Source organism: Xiphophorus couchianus, chromosome 8, assembly GCF_001444195.1.
Source record: "Xiphophorus couchianus chromosome 8, X_couchianus-1.0, whole genome shotgun sequence".
NCBI lineage: Eukaryota > Metazoa > Chordata > Actinopteri > Cyprinodontiformes > Poeciliidae > Xiphophorus > Xiphophorus couchianus.
Window position 1 is genome coordinate 26,992,594 of NC_040235.1, and position 11,266 is coordinate 27,003,859.

Below are 11,266 nucleotides of genomic sequence, written 5' to 3' on the forward strand. Positions count from 1 at the left end.
TTTATTAACATTGCGGGCCTCCCTCACCTGAGATCTGTATTCTCTATTTCTAAATAAAACCATAAACTTACTAAGTTTTTATCTAATAAAAACTTAGTTTTTATTTCACTACTTTCTTATATAATAAGTTTTATTATTTTATTTATTAAATTGAATCGTTTATTTTTTATTAGCGTATTCAATAATTAAAACCGGAAATGAAACTGGCACATTGATCATTTAATTTGTAGCCCTACAGACATGCTACAAAGTTATACAATAAGATCATTTAAAATAAGAAAACAAACAAAGTGAAAAAGCTCCTATTTATGCAGGATTCTGATCTTTTTGCTGATCATCAATAAAAAGAACAACAAACTTTTTTCAAACTCCATTCGCCGCCAGCTGAGAGGCGGGCCAACATGCTCCACCATCTTCCACTGGTGTTGCAGTTTCTCAACTTCACCATTTTGCACAGAGTCCTTCCAGCATGTTTTTATATATTTATATAATTACCGTTTCATAAGATTCGTCGGAGACAGATTCGCCTGTTTAGAAAAGGCTGAGCCCAGCAGCAGCAGCAGCAGCAGCAGCAGCAGCAGCAGCAGGCCGGTTGGTCGGAGCGCACATGCTCAGTGGGATTATTATTGGGTTGGTTTTTTTTTTCCCGAGCGGAGGCTTTAAGAGCGCAGCCGCTGCATGCAGACGGCAGCAGAGAGGCTGAGCCGGAGCTGAGAGAGAGAGAGAGAGAGAGAGAGAGAGAGAGAGCGCACACCCGGAGGAGGAGAGCTGCAGGAGGAGGAGAGCTGAAGCGAACCATCAGCTGCCAGATGAGCCATCCCTGACAGCTGCAGACCCGGCTCTATGCTGGGCACCCGCAGCCCCTGGCTGCTCCCGCTCCCAACTTCTCCTCAATAGACTCCTATTTTTTTAAATACACATTTTCCTACATTTTTATTTTTTATTTTTATTCGGCTTTCTAAAAGCATTTCCATCATGGTGCTGGGCAAAGTTAAGGCCCTGGCGGTCTACTTCGACTGCCTGAACGAGAACAACCTGCCCGTGTTCTCCGGGGGAGACCTGGTCTCCGGGCGGGTGGTGGTGGAGGTGACCGGGGATGTGCGGGTGAAGAGGCTGGACATCACCGCGCGGGGGCTCGCCAAGGTCCGGTGGACGGAGTCGAGAAACGCCGGGGCCAACACCGCTTACACCCAGAACTACACGGAGGAGGTGGACTACCTGCATCACTGCGACACCCTGATCGGAGAGGAAAGAGGTAAGAGCGAGGGTGATGATGTTGATGATGATGATGATCACCACAAACTTCTGACATAGAAAACTTTAGGAATGCAGAGGGCGCAGTCCATCAGTCACAGTGGTACTGATGCAACAGCTGATGCCCGAACTGCAGCTCCTCTGCTCGGTGTGTTCACAAGCCGTTTCACCGCCGGCAGCAGCGGGACGGATGGAGGCTTTTAGGGGCTGATTTCTGTCCAATCTAAACCTTCTGATCGCGACTTGTTGTTGTTCTCCTTCCTTGTGGAGAGTTGCGGAAAACTAAAAAGTTGCGAACGCTTCGAATGTACAATAAACGCGATCAAAGACACAAAGTGATCGTCAAGGTTTTGAGTTTTAAACCAACTTTTCCTGAACGACACACGCGGAAAGGCGATTTTCACTGCTGACATCAATGATAAGGACAGATCTGGCTACTCCCTTTGTTAGAAGCGGTTCAAACCTGTTCAGAAACTGCCAGAGACAGGGGGAGGGGAGGGGAGAACCAGGCTGACTCTCAGTCTGAGTGTGTGTGTGCGTGTGTGTGTGTGTGTGTGTGTGTGTGTGTAGGGAATTATGCTTCAGCTGCTGCCTATAAGCCTGCCTCCACTTTTCACAGTCTTGTTGTTCTGTTGCCCTGGTGATAAATAAAATAAGATGCAAAATAGACCGTTGGATTAAACCTTTATGGAAATACAAGCTGCACTCAGAGATGTGCTGACCTCTGACCCTGCAGCTTGGCTGGACTCAGGCAGTGGAGCATGTGAATGACCCCAGAGCATCCAAGAGCCGAGGCTCATGTTTTAGCTGATTGTAAGAAACTAATTATTCCACCGCATGAGTCCCAATACAAAGAAATATTACTCTACCTACATCTGGCAATTTGTCCTTTCTTGCTTAGCAAATTACAAAAATAATATGAATATCTCATTTTGTCCCCAAAGGTTCTTCAGACTTCAAATATATTTGATCCAAAACCCATAAAAAGTTTCAATTCTGGCATTTGTTAACGAACACAAACAGAAACAAGGCGTTTTTACTTTTTAACAAGTTTGAATAAAAAGGTGATCAAACTGCATCTAAAAAAATCACTCGGTTCCATATATATTTTTTAGAATGCACAATGGCAATACAATAGGATGTATTTAAAGTTTTTTTCTTTATTGTGTCTTGACACTTTAAGCTTATTTAAAGTAATTTATTCATTCAAGTTGATAGCAATACATAAGCATACTTTATACAATTAAAACAACTCTCCTTTCCTCATTTTAAAAATGATTTGATTTAAAAAACAAAAACAAATAAGATCATGTTCTCCAGTATCTGCTGTTGTTTTAGAAGAAGATGTTCAGATGAACACAAAGGAAAAACTCAGGAAAACAGGCCGGAAACAAACAACTTTATTGGCTGAAATGAAGCAGACATTAACAACGGCTGGTGTCAGCGCAGCGTTCGCGTGAGAACAGCAGGTCCACCTGAAGTTCATCTTTAGAGTAACAACACCCTTCCTCTCCTTCCTCTCCTTCCTCTCCTTCCTCTCCTTCCTCTCCTTCCTCGCCCCTTCTTCCACCTTCTCAGGCCACACACTCCACGGGCTCCACTCGTGTGGGCGGGTAGCTCGCGGGCCAACTAGCCAATCAGCGCTCGTCCCTTTAAATTCGTCTCACGTGCTTGGCCAATAGGAGGCCGAGTTGCGACGCGCTCGTCGGAGTTTCCAGCTAGAATAAGCTGCTCAGTCTGGTTCATACCGGTCTACTCCTGCTTGAGCTGCGCTGCCAGTGACTGGGTTCGCGCGCCCGGCCGCCCGCCCGCGCAGCAAACTCTCTCGCTCACACACACACACACACACACACACACACACACACACACACGCACCCACACACACACACACACACACACAGAGGAAGTGTCTCGCGTCGCGCTCACATTGCAGAGATGCAGGATGAGGTGGCAGGAAGCGAGTCGCGGCGGGTGGACTGAGAACTCTTACACAAACTGAACTGATAGATGACACCAGAAATGAGGAAGTGAGGAAGGTCACGATGACGTTTCTCCCTCTGAAGCTTTTCCTTTGACTGCTGTTTAGCTTCGCTACACGTGTTGATAGCTTAGCAGAAATACAGCTATAGGTTGTTCAACTAGGGACAAAGATAGTATAAAAAAACCTCAAATACATTTCTAAGTATAATAAATAGTAATGTATAAATACAAATATGATTTATTTATTTGTTTGTATCTTTATTTAATGTAGTGAGTATTTTTTTTATTCATTGTTTCACCTATTTGCAGTCCTGTGCGTATTTATTTTCCATTGACATCTTTATTTCATATCTTTCCTTACAAGCTGCCATAGCAACACATTTACCTCTATATTTCCAAATATGTTTCTTACAAATATTTAGAATAGAAACAGAAATAGCTTTTATTGTCCCACAGAGGGGGAATTCAGATGTAACAGCAGCATTAGACATAAGGTCACACACACAAAAAAAAAGTTCCAAAGATGTTAAAAAAAAGTATACAAAAAAACAAGATTAGCAACAATAGTAGTAATAATTATACGATATACAGGATTATAATATAAATATACTGGGCAGTTATTAGATTAGAAATATTGTGCTCACTATTGTGCAACTGAGTTAGATGATTTTTTTAAATGTCCAAATGTGCATGTGTCTGAACTTTCAAAAACACAACAGATGATGTACAGTACAGCATCTCAGGTGGGCAAGAACAGAAATGTCATTAAAAATGATTAAAACACAAACAAACAAAACAATGCAAATGATTGTGCCAGCACGGACGTAAACACAGTGGTGGGAACAGTCTAACAAGTAGCAAGTTTTAAAATATTACAGTAGTGCTTCTCATTCCACTGATATGAGAAGCACTATATTCATTTTGAATATATTGTTATCAAAATCAAAGGTTAAATTTTTCATAATCGCAATGTAAATATCACAACAGAGTTGGTATTTATTACTGGTTCTCAAATTTTCTGGCCTACAAAACAGCAGTGAAAAAGACTCTCGACTCCAACTACCAGCTGAATTTACATACAATCTTGGTCTAACAACCACACAAACATTTCCGAACTCATTATTGTGAGTTATGAATGGCTTCATAATCCAAAGTGTGGGAATCAATGACTTATCAGATAATCTCACATTGAAACCAACAGAAACGTGTATTTTCTGTATTGCCAACAGACATAAAACATTCCAGTCAAAACGGGGAAGAAAAAGGCTGCTTGATTGTTTCATAACATGACTTTCATATTTCCCAGTGCAAAAAATAATATATCTTTAGACACAAACAAAATTAAAACAAAAAACTCAAATTAATCGCCTCAACTATTGTAACATTTTACAGACATTACATAAGAACAACATAAAGTGCCTATAGCATTCCCTGTTGGGGGCCTGTCCGGGAATGCTAGGGGGGCCTTAGAAAGCTGGGTGGAAGAAATAAAATAATAATAATAATATATATATAAAAATCTTATCTAATAAATTTTTTGCATAAAACCAAATCTGCTTTTCCAGATTTAATAAATTATTATTATATATTATAAACTATTATTATATAATAATAACAATTATTATTATAATTTATTATAATAAATTATTATATTATTATTATAAAACATAATTCAAAACTATCCATTGAAATGTTATTCGCCATGCTCATTTTTCTGATTGGCTTCCAAGAACAAAATGAAAGATTTCTTGAAAATAAAAAGACCAAAGGAACTATCCTACTGCAAAAAACCCCTAAAGTCAGAAGGTGTGAGGCATTTATGCTAAACATAATAGTTATTAAATATTGACTAAAAGTGAGGAAAAACAGTCTAAAAGTTGATGTATTGTCACATATCACCATGGTCTGTGGGTCCCGGGCCAGAAACTGATGTTCATGAATTACAGCGGAATTCAAAGTCTTGTTCTCTGTGTTTCAGATGAAGATGCTCTGGAGGAGGGCATGACTGTCCTGCACGCCGGCCTGCATGAGTTCGCCTTCAGCTTCAACCTGCCTCAGATGTGAGTGTCCTCAGAGTTCAGCCTGGATAATCTGATGCAAAGTTCCATTAGGAGAAAGCTGTCCTTTCATGTTGATCATCTGAAGCCCTGTTTGGAGCCTCTGACGGGGCCCCACACCTCCGCCTGGAGCCCTGAACTAAACTAACCAACCAACCGTGTATGAAGCAATTAAATCTAACTCTGTCTCAAGCAGCTTCAGCTCTTCAGAAAATATGCAGGGTCAGGAAAGTCATTAAAGCTTTGGCCTGAAGGAAAGGCTTGAGTTGGGTTTGACCGGACCACCCACGTTTCTGGGCCTCACTCCGCCTCTCTCCTGCAGGGCTCTGGCCACTTCGTTTGAAGGGAAGCACGGCAGCGTGCGGTACTGGGTGAAAGCCGAGCTGCACCGGCCCTGGCTGCTGCCTGTCAAAGTCAAGAAGGAGTTCATTGTGTTCGAACACATCGACATCAACACGCCTCTCCTGCTGGTAGGAGCTGCTGCTTTATTCATCGGCGTCTTTAATAGTATCGCCTGCTAAATGGTGTGTGTGTGTATGTGTGTGTGTGAACAGGCCCCCCAGGCCGGGACAAAGGAGAAGACTCTGTGTTGCTGGTTCTGCGCGTCGGGTCCAATCTCCCTCAGTGCCAAAATAGAGCGGAAGGGCTACACACCAGGTGAGCCACGCCTCTTCTTTACGTTCATCCTCCTCTTCCTCTCAGTATTCCCCTCTAAAGTTTCACCTGTGTCCCTTCCTCTCTCAGTCTGACAGACTGATCTCTTCTCCCCTCTCTCCCAGGCGAGTCCATCCAGATCTTTGCCGAGGTGGAAAACTGTTCGTCCCGCGTCGTGGTGCCCAAAGCGGCGCTGTACCAGACACAGACCTTCTTCGCCAAGGGCAAGGGCAGGCAGATCCAGCAGTTGGTGTCCAACCTGCGGGGAGAACCTCTGCAGCAGGGGAAGAGCCAAAGCTGGGAGGGCAAGCTGCTCAAGATCCCCCCGGTGTCGCCCTCCATACTGGACTGTCCCATCATCAGAGTGGAGTACGCCCTCATGGTGAGTACAGGGTGACTGTCGGAGAGTCAAGCTAAGTGCTTCCCCTCCCGCTGTCCATCGGTGTCTGGTGACAAACATGCAGCATTAGGAAAACGGAGATGTGAATGAAGTTGCATTTTGAGACGTACATGAGGTGTGTGAAGGACTCAGGTCAACTGGTAACGTTCATTAACCGAGGGATTAAATAAGCTTATGCTTCATGCTGCTCCTTTTACAGACACATTAGGTAATCATGCATATTTATAAAATGAAATCACATGCTCACAATAAAGTTTTCAATTCAAATTCTAAAATGAATCAACAGAATTACATGTGAACAAAACTTTCATTAAAAACACTAAAAACTAAATTTGCTACCATTTTCCATAAACACATCAAAAGAACAGATTAATTATCCATGCTTCTAGATTTGTTTTAAAGTTTTGAATAGCATAAGACTAGATACTATTATTGTAAGATGTGTATGTTTTTTTCACATTTGCGCTATAAGTCACTGGCACAGGAAGTTAGGAGCAGCAGCTCCCCTTGTGGTGAATTAGAGAGATAACGACTTTAAGAAAACTTCAAAAATATCAAACAGCAAAAACATCAACTGTCCTAGTCGGTGGTGATGTTGATCAAAATATTGTTTGCTGGGCGTGTCATGGTGGCGTAGCGGTTAGCGCGACCCATATTTGGAGGCCTTGAGTCCTCGACACGGCCGTCGCGGGTTCGACTCCCAGACCCGACGACATTTGCCGCATGTCTTCCCCCGTTTCCTGTCAGCCTACTATCATATAAGGGACACTAGAGCCCACAAAAAGACCCCTGGAGGGGTAAAAAAAAAAAAATTAATTATATATATATATATATATATTGTTTGCTGTTATTTAACCACAAAAGGTAAGGTTAGCATTACAGCACAGCTAGCTGCCACAGGAACTTCGAAGTGTAGATTAAAAGTAAACTGAAATCTTTCAGCTCCTGCCCCAGTGGTACCCAAAAGATAGATAAGTAATGGTAGCCTAGGCCTTTATTATTGCTGAGAATGTAATGATAGTTAAAAACAATAAGAAACAATAAGAAAGTTTATTTGTCTACAAAAGAAATGGAGACAAAATAGAACAACAGCTGACAAACGAGTGAGCATCCATGCTGTGTGTTGTCTGTCATCTCCTGTCCGAATGAGGAATAACAACAAACAGTGATTGTCAGTAACTCATAAACTAGACAAACTTAGTAAAACATTAAAAGCACAGAGCAGTAGGAGCCTGATTACCTTCACTAATCTCCAAGCTGATGACTCTCTGATAGCATAAACTCATGAAACATTGTTGAGGGCTGGTAAAAGCGTTAATCCCCAGCATGACCGCTCCTTTGTTTTTACTTCTCTGGCTTCTTGAACTTTGGCTGAGCTGTAATATTTTGGGTAAGGTGATATAAGGGAACTGTTCAGAGCGCCATTGTTTGATGTTTTTCTGAAGAAAAGGTGAATAACAAGGTTAAGATGTTTGAGGCGGCAGGGGGTTAGAAGCCCTGGGTATTTATGTTCCTCACATTCCTGTTGCTTTGATTGCGAAGTTGCCTCTTGTTATATTATGTGTGTGTGTGTGTGTGTGTGTGCAGCTGAATTTCACCAACACAAAGATACCAGCGGCTCCTGCTAACTCAAAAGCATGTCTTCCCTCCAGGTGTACGTGGACATTCCCGGCGGGTTGAACCTGTCGCTCTCGTTGCCTCTGGTCATCGGCACCATACCGCTCCACGCCTGCGCCACCCGCACCTCCAGCATCAGCAGCAACTGCAGCTCGGTCAGCTGGATGGGCCTGCCGGAGAGAGCCGAGGGTACGCACGGGGTTAAACCCACGTTTTCCGCCCTGCAGCTCCTTTGGGGACAGAACGATATCTTACACCTGCTTGTTTTCTGCAGCTCCACCAAGCTACAGCGATCTGGCAATATCAGAGGCGCACAGGCGGAACTGTCTGCAGGGCTGTGATAGCTCTGATGGGGAGGGAGAGGACCAAGGATCTGTGCTGACATACATCACAGAGTTCAGATATCTCCCCCCGCCACTCTACTCTGAGGTAAACACACACACACACACACACACACACACACACACAACACAGAGCATGTCAGTGGTTTAGTGTTAACAAGGTAGTAAACGTCAGAAATGCAGAAAAAAAGGTTTAATATTACGATTCAGAAAGATGCAAAAAATAAAATAAAAAGTAAGTTAGAAACTGTTGAAATAAATGTACACAAAATGTCCACACTTTGGACATTTTGTGTACAAATGTCTACAATTTTTCACAGAACTGGACCTATGAACAGGAACCTTTACAATGTCACAAGATAAACCAGACAAATCGGAAAGATTCAAAAAACACTTCAATAAAAAAAAATGTGGCGTGCACAAACTTTGGTGCACAATTATTGTAAGAGTTTGTGTTGATCAAGTGCAGCAAACACTTTTCCTGCAACATTGTGCCAAATATTATTAAGAAGGTAAAAAAGCTTTAAGGCCTTTGAATACAAGTTTATAAAATCCAATAAAAAACTAAAGTAGCTTAACCAAAACTGATGATTGCAAATCACTGAAAAATTCAGTGTAAATAAAATGTGTCCAAAATATTAAATAAATTCAGCAAAAAATGTGATTAATTAAAACTCATTAAAATCAGGGAAGCACCAAGCCAGAGTTTTGTGGACGTTTTCTCATCTCTGCTGTTTCTAAAACTTTCTCCAATTGGCATCGATTGCAGATGAGCATTCAGAATATTTGTTTCAAGCCTTCCTGCTGTGAGCGCTCATTCATTTTTTATATTAGGAGCAGAGGTGACGTCACAATATATCTGTGAAACATTGTTTTACAGTTTTAACACCAAGACAAAACGACCACATCATTTTTAAACTGTCCGTAGCATCATGTTAAAGATTAGCCGAGTTGGAGCAGCTAGCATCACAAAAACAGCCGTTTTTACATTTATAGCTTTGTGTAGCTACAGTGGGTGAGGGACCACAGTCGTCCTCTCCGAAACTAAATCTGTGACTTCTTGAAACCCCCTCTGAAATTAAATACATCCTAATATTCATTATTATGCACAGCAGAAGCTAACATCTACAGCCTTCCTCTCTTCTGTACAGCCAGTCAGCGCCAAGTGGCTGCAAAAATAGGCAGGGGCCACACAGAGCTGGTTGACATTACTTCACTTTGTGTTGTATTATCTATGAAAGCTAGATGGGAAGTTATTAGTACTTTATGTTATTCACACTGAGCGAAATGAAAAGAAAAGTAGTTGAACCCTTACCTGCTGAGTAGCAACAGGCTCTTACAGGGGAGTCAGAGAATTCAGTGTCATTCTTCCCCCCTCCTTTCCTCAGGTGGACCCCTACCCCGACACCGTGGAGGTCTGTGGCACTGCAGACGTCCGGAGACCCGACATGTGTCCGTCCCGCTGAGGGGGTCCTACCCAGTCTACCCATGCTCAGCCAGAAGTCCTACATGACTTCTCACCGGGATGTCACTGTAGATGTGGCCGGACCCCTGCTGACCTGAGGACAGCCGACCGACGGAGTCCACGGCGACTCATGGACGAAATGGACCAGGGTTACGCTGGACAAACCATTTGCTGTCCTCAAGACAAGGACAAATCCAATGTCCTCTGAGAGCGGCGTGAATACCTGTCTCTCCTCCCCCCCACCGCTCAGAAGACGTCTCCTCCCGCCTCACAGAGAGGTTTGCACATGCCGTTCCAACCGGTTCCCTCTCAGAACGCCGCGGGCCGACATGCCTCAGTAGACGGAACGTCCGCAGCGCTCTGACTGGCACATGGCGATGAGAGCTGTCTCCAGCGGAAGTCCGGTGAATTTCCCTGAGATTCTCCAACTCAAACCAGAAACAAGACGATGACGACAGAAACGTGTCACATATTTGAGCGACCAACTCAAGGGCTTCGAGCTCAAGTCGAGTGTGAATGTGTGTGTGCGTGAGTGTGTGTGTGTATGTGTAAAGGCTACAGGGTGTGTGCCGACTTAAATGTTAGGACAAAGCACAACTCGGACCAACCCAGACAGTGAACCACAAGTTGCCTGTTGGTTTCTGCTCTGAGATGAAGCCTGTGTAGCTGCAGATTCTTCCACGACCTGGACGGATGTTAGAACGCAAAAAAAAGAAAGAAAGAAAGAAAAAAAAACAGATCAATGTTTACAGAGAATTATATCAGATTAAGAATGTTCAAACACACTTTCTTCCACCTAAACGTTCAGATTACCAAGTGCAATATATTTTTTTATATTTGAGGGTTTTTTGCACTAGCTTTTCATGTACTCTGTTGCTGTTTATTCCATTTCTGTGCATTATATATTATTGTCATGACCTCGTTGCTTTCACGATCAACTTTGGATCAAATAAAAGGTTTATTTTCTAAAATAATCCAGTGACTCAATCATTTGTTGCTATGACAACAGGATACAGGGCTTTGCCACGTTTTTTCCACAACCTGAACCTACATTGGGGTTTTAATTAGACAATCCAGCATGAAGTATTTGTGAAGAGACAGGAAACAATATATTACAATATATTGTTTTAAGAGTTTTTTGTTTTTTTTCAAAATAAAAATTTGAGGAAAATCCAACAATTCAGCTGAAAGACGAAGCTCCGCCCCAATCTTAAACAGTTTCCAGCTGTGACCGGTTTTTGTTCCGGATTGCCCTGAATGCATCACCTCCCCTGTCATGCAGGCAGAGCTGCATGACATGAGAGAAATAACCAGAATACTGTTAGTTATCATGTGTCTGTTGTGATAAACACAAACTTTTCTCACATTTCCTTTTATTTTCTATCAAGGGAAGCAAAGATACACCTAATTGTGCTCATCGCAAATCATCTAAAATGTAATAACCTACCTAATATTTACATCTAAGCAACTATTTTCAAGTAGTAAATGAAAGATGGCG

At 42.6% G+C, this 11,266-nt stretch overlaps 1 protein-coding gene across 1 annotated transcript; it reads left to right on the plus strand.

Moving 5' to 3' along the window:
• The first annotated feature begins 461 nt into the window (after positions 1 to 461).
• On the plus strand, positions 462 to 10,742 carry LOC114149742 (arrestin domain-containing protein 3-like). The gene is made up of 8 exons (XM_028025790.1): positions 462 to 1,255; positions 5,213 to 5,294; positions 5,614 to 5,761; positions 5,846 to 5,948; positions 6,071 to 6,327; positions 7,998 to 8,151; positions 8,237 to 8,391; positions 9,692 to 10,742. Exons 1-8 carry the CDS (start codon positions 976 to 978, stop codon positions 9,767 to 9,769), a joined length of 1,257 nt encoding a protein of 418 aa, XP_027881591.1. The 5' UTR covers positions 462 to 975; the 3' UTR covers positions 9,770 to 10,742.
• Positions 10,743 to 11,266: the final 524 nt, after the last annotated feature.